A 12,061-nucleotide genomic window follows, 5' to 3' on the forward strand; every position below is an offset into this window, starting at 1 on the left:
AACATTTGAGCCCTTACTGTGGATACTATTCCAAGATCTTTATGTACATTTATTACCTCATTAAATCCTCACAGTTGTTCTAAGAGGCAGACTCTTTTATTTCCATTTTGCAGAGGAAGAAATTGAGGCATAGGGACATTAAGTAACTTGCACAAGGTCACACAGCTGGCAAGTAGTTATATTGGGTTTCCAGCCCAGGTGATTATGGCTCCAGAGCTAATGATCTTCGCCACTCTGCTAAGTCAGTGGTGCAGAGTAACATGATTCCCTCCTTAACTTTTATTGCATGATACTTCTTCGGGTAGACTTTAATAATTTACAGATTTCAAAAATTCTTCTGGTTCATCCACATGTTTCAAATGAATTAAACAACCTTTAGCACTTGTAGTTGGGTCATAAGACAGAAAGGACAAGACAGGACCAACCAACTGGGTTCAAAAATCTTATTCTGGGGACGCCTGCATGGCTCAGTTGGTTAAGCAGCTGCCTTCAGCTCAGGTCATGATCCCGGCATCCTGGGATCGAGTCCCACATCGGGCTCCTTGCTCCGCAGGGAGCCTGCTTCTCCCTCTGACTCTGCCTTCCACTCTGTCTGCCTGTGCTCATTCTCGCTCACTCTCTCTCTCTGACAAATAAATAAATAAAATCTTAAAAAAAAAAAAATCTTATTCTGTAACTTACTGTTACTTCATCTGTGTGAGTCTCAGGTTGCCTGTCATTGTCGTGAGGATTAAATGGATCAGTAAATGGATATATAAGATGCGTCTCAAAGCAGAGTCCCTGACACATGATTAGTTTTACATAAATGATTAGATCCATTCTTCCATTCCCTTTTTAGTTAGTGGAATTAACTGTGGCAGACCTGAAACATAATACAGGGAAACTTGGGAAGTAAATGTAGTGTCTGACACATGAATGCATGCTTTATTCCTAGGGAATTATTTGGCTTTTTCTGGATAATTATTAGATTTGACTTACTAGTCTGTAAGACATAAATGGCATATTGCTATCCTTTGCAATGAGTAAAGTAAAGGGCGATTTCAGGTGCCTTGCATTTTAGGGTATACTGGGGATGGACATTTTTCTTTTAAGAAGCATAAATGTTGGGGTACCTGGGTGCCTCAGTTGTTAAGCATCTGCCTTTGGCTCAGGTCGTGATACCAGAGTGCTGGGATGGAGCCCTGCATCAGGCTCCCTGCTCAGCAGGAAGCCGCCTTCTCCCTCTCCCACTGCCCTGCTTGTGTTCCTTTTCTCGCTGTCCCTCTCTCTGTCAAATAAATAAATAAAATCTTAAAAAAAAAAAAAAAGAAAGAAAGAAAGAAAAGAAAAAGCATAGCTGTTATAGTTAGCTGGAAACTTAGAGGTCATGTAGTCTAGGAGCTCCCAAACTGGTGAGGCTCCGAATCACTGGGGGAGCATGTGAAACCTTCATTTCTGAGTTCTGCCCTCAGAAATACTGATTAAATAGATTGGGGTAAAGTCTGGCAAATTTTTAATAGCATGTAGGTAAGTAAGTCTGTTGTAGCATATGACCATCTATTTTATAGGTCAGGAAATTAAGGCCCAGCTCACAGTGTTAGAAAAAAAGACTTGGTGTAAAATGTTAATTAACAATTACATTTTTGGGGCACCTGGGTGGCTCAGTGGGTTAAAGCCTCTGCCTTTGGCTCAGGTCATGATCTCAGGGTCCTGGGACCGAGCCCCGTATCAGGCTCTCTGCTCAGCAGGGAGCCTGCTTCCTCCTCTCTCTCTCTGCCTGCTTCTCTGCCTACTTGTGATCTCTGTCAAATAAATAAATAAATAATCTTAAAAAAAAAAAAACAATTACATTTTTGGAGGATATTTATTCATACATTAATTCAATAAGCCCTGCTGTGTGGGGGAACTGTTACATGAGAACAAGATCCTTCTTAATTGTACATAGCCCCAAATTTTTAATGCAAGAGCTAAGATAAAAACCACAAAGTGGGAGTGCCTGGGTGCTTCAGTGGATTAAGCCTCTACCTTTGGCTCAGGTCATGATCCCAGGATCCTGGGATCGAGCCCCACATCGGGTTCCCTGCTCAGTGGGGAGCCTGCTTTCCCTCTCTCTCTGCCTGCCTCTCTGCGTACTCCTGATCTCTCTCTCTCTATCAAATAAATAAATAAAATCTTTGAAAAAAGCCCAAACAAACCACAAAGTGATGTTTCAGAAAAGCTCTTGCAAGAAGTTAGAAGAAGAGGTAGAATTGAATTTTATCTCTGTCATCTATTAGTTCTGCTACCATGAGCAATTCACTAAATCTCCCCGAGCTGCAGTTTGTTACTTGGAAAAAATAGAGATAGCCTTTCTCATCCTGCAAGGTAAATAAGAATATAGGATACCTCTTGGAAAATGGTAGAGTTGTATGAAATGTATTTATGTGTTCAACATTTTAACTAATATGCTGGGCTCTGGAGCTTACTGACATTGTTCCTGCTCATAAAGACTGCTGGAAGAGACAAACCTACATGTTGGTATAAAGTGAAAAATAGTATTTTAGAGATTACGAACAAAGTACTTCGGAGCATAACTGAGGCGGTGCCTGGAGAGAGTCAGGAAAGCTTAGAGAAGGTGACATTTGATCTGGGCCTTACAAGGATGAGAAGCTCGCCTGGTGAAGACCAGAGAGTTACATGTGTGAAAACGTGGAGTCCTGAAAGCATGGTGTGCTCGGATAAGACAGGATGTCTTTTGTGCTTGGACAGTGGATAGCCGTTGGGGAGATGAGGCTGAAAAAACAGACTGGGCTGGATTCTGAGGGCCTCTGTGCCAGGAATTTGAACAGTTTCATACATGCAAAGGAGGTTTGGAGCATGAATGCTTGATTCGATAGAACTTTTAGATAGGGAGGATGTCTGGGTGGCTCAGTCGGTTAAGCATCTGACTCTTGATTTCAGCTCAGGTGGTGATCTCAGGATGGTGAGATGGAGCCTCTCACACCTGGCTGGTGCTCAGCAAAGAATCAGCTTGGAAATCCCTGTCCCTCTGCTCTTCCTTCCCACTCCTCCTGTCCCTCTGCTCTCGCGCTCTGTCTCTTAATTAAATAAAAAAAAAAATTTTTTTTTTTTTAAAGAACTTTTAGACAGGTAACTATGGCTTTTTCTGGAGAAAGATTTGGAAGGAGAATGACTAGAGATTGTCATTATTATTGCTTTGTTAGCAAGTTTTATAGTTTAACGCTTGCTATGAACCCTAATGATACCAGCCTTTGCCCTATTGGGCATTTGGCTTGTTTTTGCTGTTCTACATGCTGTTCTGTATAGAGGACTTTGCCTCTTTTAAATCATTTCCTAAGGATAACTCTCCAGGAGCATTAACATATCAAAAGATCTGATCCTTATAGTGCCTCAGTATTTCTGTTACTTTGCAAAATGATGTGTTAATTTTTGATCTCATAAGCAGTATAAAAAGCACACTGTTTCACCACATTCAATTGCATTTGGTGCTAATTTATACTATCTTAGTAATCCTCTTTCATTTCCATTTTTCTGATTACAAGGAAGGATGTATATATTTTTCTCAGTGCGTAGCAGTGTTAACTCTATGTAAACTTCAGTACTGATATTTTAATTACCTTTTTCTTTTCATTTCTTAATTTTCCTATTTCTTGAGTAAAACTGCTAAGTTTAAGTAAATATTTTCAACAGCATAATTATTATTTTTACAGATAAATAAGCCTCATAATCTGCCTCAGACTAAAATAGATTTAGTGTTTTTGAATTTTGCCTTTCACGGGCATGTTGGGCTAGCGTGCACACTCAGTTAGTGCTAATGTCAGGGATGTCCACGGTAACTAGTACTGATTCTTCCAACTTATGTCAGAACTAATATGCTTTTAAAGAACGGTCCTTGAAGTTTGTGGATTTTTTTTTTCATTAAATATTGTTCATCTTGATACTGAAATTGAACTATACTTACACTTTAAAGCTTAGTAATGTTTGGGGCACCTGGGTGTCTCAGTTGGTTACGTGTCTGACTCTCGATTTCAGCTCAGGTCATGATCTAATAATGGTCATGGAATTGAGCCCTGTGTATGGCTCCTTGCTCAGCAGGGAGTCTGCTTAAGGATTCTGTCTTCCTCTCCCTTTGTCCCTCCCCTCGCTCACTCTCTTTCTAAAGTAAATAAATAAATCTTCCCAAAAAACACAACTTAGTAATGTTAAATTCAGGCTTCTCTTTTGGACTCAATTTTTTAAGTTAAAATTATAACTTCATACACAGTCACTCTTAAGAAACCCTATTTACTCATAATTTTACCTACAGTGCCCAAGTTTTCTTCAAAGGCAGTCTTTTCGTAGTTATCTAAAGCAGTTTCTGCATTCTTACTGTCCTAACTTACCAAGTTCTGTAGTGGATGGCACGGCTTTATCTAAGCACTCCCAGTCTGAATAAATTATTTCTTTTCCAAGGGGATTCAGTATAAAGCTATCGTTGACTAAGAGGAAGTGTATTTCTTCTCTTTTTCACACATTTCAAACTTGCTGAATCTAAAAGCTCTCTATTTCTTCTCTCAGAATTTTGCAAGGGGAGGTGAGGGAAGCACAAGACTTCTGAAAGGACCATATGGCCTCGTCACATGTACACCTCAGGCGTACTGGACCTTTCCAGTGTTGCAGAGTCCGGGTCAGCAGCTTGTGGTGTGCTTAAAGAATTTTAGCACACCTCTTCTGCTTAACTAGCTGGTTCACTTTTAGTGGGTTAGAGGGGTTTGGCCTCTTGCTTGTCATTATCATTTTGTATCATTAGTAAGTGGCATGTATTATTTTGGTAGGTTTGAGGCAATGAGACATTTTATTTGAAGCTGGATTTAATTAACTCTATAAAATTGACCAGTAAGTCTTGAAGAGGGATTACTTTTAAACATTATTTTTTGTATCATAAGAGTAATAAATGCATATAGTAAAGAAAATTCAAAGGAAAAAAGTCTGCCTTCTAATCCCTACTCCTACCTTCCATAGATAAGGACTGTTAACAGTTTCTGGTGTAAACTTACAGAACTTTCCTGTGCATATTAAATTCTGTCTATATGAAAATATATACCTGATTTATCCTTTAAAAAATTAGAAACAAGATCTGTTATAATACTGTTCTATAACCTGCTTTTTTTTTTTTTTAAAGATTCTATTTATCTATTTGACAGACAGAGAACACAAGTAGACAGAGAGGCAGGCAGAGAGAGAGAGAGAGGGAGAAGCAGGCTCTGCACTGAGCAGAGAGCCCGATGCGGGGCTCGATCCCAGGACCCCAGGATCATGACCCGAGCCAAAGGCCGAGGCTTCAACCCACTGAGCCACTCAGGCGCCCCTATAACCTGCTTTTTTGACTTAATATTTTATAGACATTTCTCTGTGCCAGCACATAGAGCCATACTTCATTCTTTTTAATAATATTTAGCATGTTCTCATTTTTTTTGCTACCTATAACAGTGTTGCAGTGAAAATCCTTGTATATACACACATCTTTGCATATTTTCTATCTATTGGCTAAATTCCAAGGGATAGAATTACTGGGTCAAAAAGGTAATGTCAAATTATTCTTCAAATTTGTATGCTAATTTAAATAACAAGAATTTATGAAAAGTACCTATTTCCCAGATTTTTAAGGAGTATTGAAGGACAATGAAATTAGGCTTGAATGAAGCTTCTAGATGCACTTCACATGTGTACATTATAATATGTATCAATGTACTAGACCTACTCTCTGGCTTGCACATAGTTTTTTCTTGTAATTGACCTAAAATGAAAGAAAATTGACCACCTTGGCAAAAGAGATTATGGCAGTCCTGGAGAGAAAATGCCATCTTTTGGGAATTGGTTTAGAATTGGTCACAAAAATCAAATAAAATACTTTATCATATGATTTTATATTTGTAAATTTTAAGAAGCTATAAATAGCTTCTTTAGGCTTGAGCAAAGAATTTTCCCTTTATTCCTTGCAGATTAGGTTTTTCTTAAATCTCATGTTTCAGCCCCTAACTTCATCACAGCAATGTCCTCTGCATACCTGGTCCAGACTCAAGAAATGTGCCACCCAGTACTCAGAGTGATAGCATGCTTAGAATGGCTTTTTGTTAGGCAACAAGACTTATTACATTTTAAAAGTACGACATTGGGACGCCTGGGTGGCTCAGTTGTTAAGTGGCTGCCTTTGGCTCAGGTCATGATCCCAGCGTCCTGGGATCGAGTCCCACATTGGGCTCCTTGAGCCTGCTTCTCTCTCTGTCTCTGCCTGCCACTCTGTCTGCCTGTGCTCGCTCTCGTGCTTTCTCTCTCTCTCTGACAAATAAATAAAATCTTTTTAAAAAAATAAATAGATAAAAATAAAAATTTAAAAAAAGGTACGACATTATCTTAACCAGATGGCATAAAAGGAGGAGACTGTGGGTCATATGTTTGTTTTACTTTTATTGCCTGGTTTTTTATATTTAATATTTTGTTTTCCTGATAATTTTAACCAACAGCTATATAATATATTCCACAGATTTCAATGGGACAGATGTTACAAGATTTTGGAAAATTTCTTGGGATGTTCCTTCTTGTTTTGTTTTCTTTCACAATTGGACTGACACAACTGTATGATAAAGGCTATACCCCAAAAGAACAGAAGGACTGTGTAGGCATCTTCTGTGAACAGCAAAGCAATGATACCTTCCATTCGTGAGTGTCTTTTAAAATTTTTTGTAAATGTATTTCTCTCTATTGTATTATGAATGAATTAATACCTAAAGAATTAGAACTTCACATTTTCTTTAAGACATTCTTTTCTAATAAGAAATACTTATTTTTCGGGCACCTGGGTGGCTCAGTGGGTTAAGCCGCTGCCTTCAGCTCAGGTCATGATCTCAGGGTCCTGGGATCGAGTCCCGCATCGGGCTCTCTGCTCAGCAGGGAGCCTGCTTCCTCCTCTCTCTCTCTCTCTCTCTCTGCCTGCCTCTCTGCCTACTTGTGATCTCTCTGTGTCAAATAAATAATAAAATCTTAAAAAAAAAAAAAAAAAGAAATACTTATTTTTCATGAATCATTTGATGGTTATATTTATCTAAATAGAATCTTAAGTAATTAGTAGGCCTAAGATATTACACTGTTTCCCCCACTGTAATCTTTTAAAAGAGGAACTCGTGGCATTTTGCACACTGTTAGCATTTGGGACAGGACAGTTTTCTGTCAGTCCTGTATATTGCAAGACATTCAACATCTCTGTCCTTCTTATAGTGAATGTCAGTAGCAACTGTCCATCATTGTTACAGCCAAAACAATCTTGTATTTTCAGCACTTAATAGGAGGTCACTAGAATTGAGAATCATTAGAACTTCATCAACAATTTTTTTCCTCTGATTTGCTGTATCAAAAGAAATTGGACAATCAACTGTGAGGCAGAGAAAATACCTCCCCTCATTTTAAAATAACATAATGGAAAAGCGTGTGGAATTACTCATTTGTTGTGTTTCTGTTACGAACCAACTATTCTTTAGATATTCACATGTCATCTTATATAAGGAATAAGATTAAATGACTATAACTATTTGTTTAACACCTTCTGTGTAACAGACACTGTTCGAAGTGCTGAGTGAATGAAGTCCTAGTAAACAAAACTACCTCATGGAGCTTATATTATAGTTAGATGATATAGGCAATAAAAAGAGAAAAAAAAGTATAGTATATTATGCAATAAAAGGGGCTAAAGAGACAAAGCTTTGGCCAGGGAGGATATATGTGTGAGAGGGTGCAATTTTAGATGGGAGACTGGGGAGTGGCCCCACAAGAGGTGACATTCAAGTAGAGATACGAAGAACCAAGACCTAAAGGAGATGGCTGGAGGAAGAGCATGAGTAGATAGAGGGAGTGGCAAAGGCAAATGCCCTGAGATGGGAGTGTGGCTGGCAAGTTCAGGGAAAAGCCAGAGGCCAGTGTGGATGGATGTAGGGAAGCTGAGGGAAAGTTGTAGGAGATGTAGGACTTTTTTTTGATACTTGTAAGGACTTTGGGGTAATGAGAGCAAGAGCCTTTTGAAGTTTTTGAGCAGAGGAGTGGCAACACTGAATTAGGCATTACCAATATCTTAGTGGCTGCTTTGTTGAGAATAGACAAAAAAGCAGTAAGAGGTCAAACAAAAATAATTTATCCTCCTTTTGAGTCTGTTTCTTTGTTTAAGGTAAGGCATATCTGTACAGTTGGGTTCAACCTCATTCATTTTATAAAGTATTCTTAGATTATCTCTGTGGAATGTTGGTATAAACGAATTCTTCATTTTTGCTAATTAATTTCTTTAATTTCCTTTTAAACAGAAATGTAATTGTCTTTACAGGTTCATTGGCACTTGCTTTGCTTTGTTCTGGTATATTTTCTCTTTAGCACACGTGGCAATCTTTGTCACAAGATTTAGTTATGGAGAGGAATTGCAGTCCTTTGTTGGAGCAGTTATTGTTGGGACGTACAATGTTGTGGTTGTGATTGTGCTCACCAAGCTGCTGGTGGCAATGCTTCATAAGAGCTTCCAGCTGATAGCAGTAAGTGTCCATTCTTCTAGAAACTTCATATTCTTTCAGGTCTTACCAAATGTATGCAATAGATAAAGCAACCAAAGATGATAAGAATTAAGAATTAGTACTATTTTGAAATTAAATATAGATTTTTAAAATGTAAGTAATATATATTAACTGCAAATCTTGAACCAAATTTTTACATACAAGGTATGCAAACATTTGGACAGTTTAAAATGATCTCTCTTTCTCTCTCTGCCCCCCCATTCCCTCTCTGCCTCTCTCCCTTGCTCCTTCTGACCTCCCCTCCCCCGTGTGTGTGTGTGTGTGTATGTGTGTGTGTTCATGTTCTGTATTACTTTTTCATTTTTCTCTTACAGAATCATGAGGACAAAGAATGGAAGTTTGCTCGAGCAAAGTTATGGCTTAGCTACTTTGATGACAAATGTACGTTACCCCCACCTTTCAACATCATTCCTTCACCAAAGACTATTTGCTATATGATTAGTAGCCTCAGTAAGTGGATTTGCTCTCATACATCAAAAGGCAAGGTTAAACGTCAAAACAGTTTAAAGGTAAGAAATTAAAATTGCAACTTGGAAGTTTTAACAGCTCCTAATATCAGATGTTTACTAAAATGTAAATATGTCCTAGGCCTTAAAGAGGCCTAGGACTGTCTACTTTTTTTCACTCATATATCCCTAATGCATGGCATATGCATGGCATATTATCCTACGTAAAGTAAGGATTCAATATGTGAGAGAGAGAGCTATACTTTTTTTTTTTCATGAAGTCTTATCTCACAGTTTTAAAATATGGAAAATATTTAGAATACCTATTCTGTCAGCATAGATAAAGATTGACTACTAGAGCCATCTCATATTTTTCCAGTTCTTCTTGAAAGTTACTCATTACATAAATAATTCAATACATGTTGCTATAAACCAGAGATTGGCAAACCTTTCCTGTAAAGGGCCAGATAATATTTTGGGCTTTGCAGACTGAGACAAAATCAAAAATGTTATATGAATATAACAAGTAACATAACAAGAAAGAACACAAACATCCATAAAATTTTTATTGATGAAATTGACAATTTAATATTAATTGAGTAATAACTTTTTGTAATACAGATAAAATATAAAGACCCATTCTTAGCTTATACAGACCATAAAAAAATAGTAAGTGGGCTATGTTCGGCCTGTGGGCTGTGGTTTGTTAATCCTTCCTATAAACTGAAGATTTCTAAGACTATTGTTAAATCAAGTAAAGCATCCAGATGAATGAATAAAACAAATGTTCAGGCTATATTTGTTTTAAATAAGTGTTGGATATTACTTTGTAACACTTAAAGCCAAAAATAAAGTCTAATAAAGCATGTGTTTGTGAATATGTTTTAAAGACCCACTTCATAAAAACAAACAAACAAAAACCTCATTTAGGGACACCTGGGTGGCTCAGTCAGTTAAACATCTGTCTTTGGCTCAGGTCATGTATCCCAGGGTTCTGGGACTGAGTCCTGCATTGGGCTCCCTGCTTGGCAGGGTGTCTGCTTCTCCCTCTGCCTGCCGCTCCCCCTCCATGTGCTCGCTCACTCTCTGAGAAATAAATAAATAAAATCTTAAAAAAAAACCTCACCTCACTTAAATATGGTTTATGTCCATTGTTCATACCATGCAATTGTTTGTTTTGAAGGAATGGAGAAATCTGAAACAAAAGAGGGATGAGAACTACCAAAAAGTGATGTGCTGCTTGGTGCATCGTTACCTGACATCCATGAGGCAGAAGATGCAAAGTACAGATCAGGCAACCGTGGAAAATCTAAATGAACTACGCCAGGATCTGTCAAAATTCCGAAATGAAATAAGGGATTTACTTGGCTTTCGGACTTCTAAATATGCTATGTTTTATCCAAGAAATTAACCATTTTCTAAACCACGGAGAGAATAATTTTCAGTAATAAATCTGAAAGACTGCATTTGCATAATTTGCGATTAAATCAATAAGATATCTATTGAAATTAAAATGAAGAATTCTGTAAAAGCCATTCTTTAAAATATTTATAGCAAAATATATTATGTAAAATATGTATATAGAATTAGTTTTTTAAAATCCTCTGTTAGTAGCTTTTTGCAGGAGCAAAACAGATTAAGTAGATATGTTTTGTTAGCATGCTGCTTGGTTTTCTTACTTGAACAGTGCTTTAAATTTTTTTCTTATGTTTAAGAAGGGCAGTTATAATTGTACACATTGCCAGAGGTTTTGTAAAATGAAGATCAGCAGATGTGGGCTGATCTCAATCCATAGGACACACCTGAAATGTAGTAAGTCATGGTATTTAAAATCTCTGTTTTAGGAGTTCACATGCAGTTCAGTATTTATTGTTCAGGAGTATAGTTTTATCTAGAATAATGGTCTATTTTTTTTATTTTGTTATAATCTTACATAACAAGGAAAAGCCCCAATGGATGTTTGAATCTATTTATGTCTCTATAAATTTAAATTCACTTCAGTTTTTGTTATTATAATATATTTACTTATACATGGTTGTAATCACTTTATATTTTTTATTTTGTTTTTTTCACTTAATAGTATTTTATATATACATTTCCGTGTATTGTTATAGTCCACATATTTAAATTTTTATAGGATTATATATAGCTTTTGAAAAATATAGTTAGTAGACTTTTCATTTTAGAGCAATCAAGGCATTTGAGTATGTTTATAGGTTTGCACAGGCACTCCACTAAGGTTAGGCATTTGGTGGCTTTTAATTTTTCTTTATCATAATAGTGCTATAATTCTTTTCAGGTTGGAGTGACTGTTCATAATTATAAAGCTAACCCAAAATAAGAATTTAGAAGATGCTTTACTTATGTGGTCACAGCCTGTTTTGTTTTGGTAAACACTGGAAGATCCTATAAGGCAAGAATTTATTTCATATTTGGACTAAGGTTCTTGAACTAATCTCCCAAAGTATTTTCCACAGAATTTAACATAGTTTCTATAAAAGTGACTTCTTGCTTATTTACGGATCATTCTTGCTGCTTAAGATGAAAAACCTTGATTTTTTTTAAATTGGAAAATAAAATAAGGGTTAAATTTTTTTCCTGTGTTCATGTAAGGGGTGTAGTTTAAAAAAGTTTCACAGACTTTTGCTTTTATTTTCTTGCTGTATTTCCAGTTAAGAGGTTATTAGGTATATGCTTGTCTTCTTAACTGAATTTCAGATGGTCTTAAGGCCACAGGGTGCAGGTAACCCTTGGTCTGTGAGCACCACTGATCCAGGGATCATTGGCTAAATATATTAGTATTGTGCTTCATTTTGCTTTTTACTCTTTATTTTTTAATTTCCAAGTTGTAAGTGTTCCCTCTTTGGGGAAAATTCTTATAAAAATGTTTATTGTAAAGTTATATATTTTGTCTACAATGGGATTATGCACTTCCCAATTGGGATTTTACATCAGGATTTTTAGTCATTCTAAAAAATAACTAATTATTAAATCAAAATATTTATAGAGTGCCTACTGTATGCATGAGTTACTTATGAGGTATATTTT

At 36.7% G+C, this 12,061-nt stretch overlaps 1 protein-coding gene across 7 annotated transcripts in view; it reads left to right on the top strand.

The window, feature by feature from the left end:
• TRPC1 (transient receptor potential cation channel subfamily C member 1) overlaps positions 1–10,549 on the top strand; it is a 71,692-nt gene extending 61,143 nt beyond the window's left edge. For all 7 annotated transcript variants that reach the window (XM_082713037.1, XM_082713038.1, XM_082713036.1 and 4 more), the window contains 4 exons: positions 6,503–6,678; positions 8,327–8,528; positions 8,882–9,076; positions 10,197–10,549. In XM_082713037.1, the coding sequence (XP_082569163.1) occupies positions 6,503–6,678; positions 8,327–8,528; positions 8,882–9,076; positions 10,197–10,424 (801 nt within the window). In that variant the 3' untranslated portion in view covers positions 10,425–10,549. The remainder of the gene's footprint in view (positions 1–6,502; positions 6,679–8,326; positions 8,529–8,881; positions 9,077–10,196) is intronic.
• The last annotated feature ends 1,512 nt before the right edge of the window (positions 10,550–12,061 follow it).

This window comes from Mustela nivalis (genome assembly GCF_964662115.1).
Source record: "Mustela nivalis genome assembly, chromosome: 1".
NCBI lineage: Eukaryota > Metazoa > Chordata > Mammalia > Carnivora > Mustelidae > Mustela > Mustela nivalis.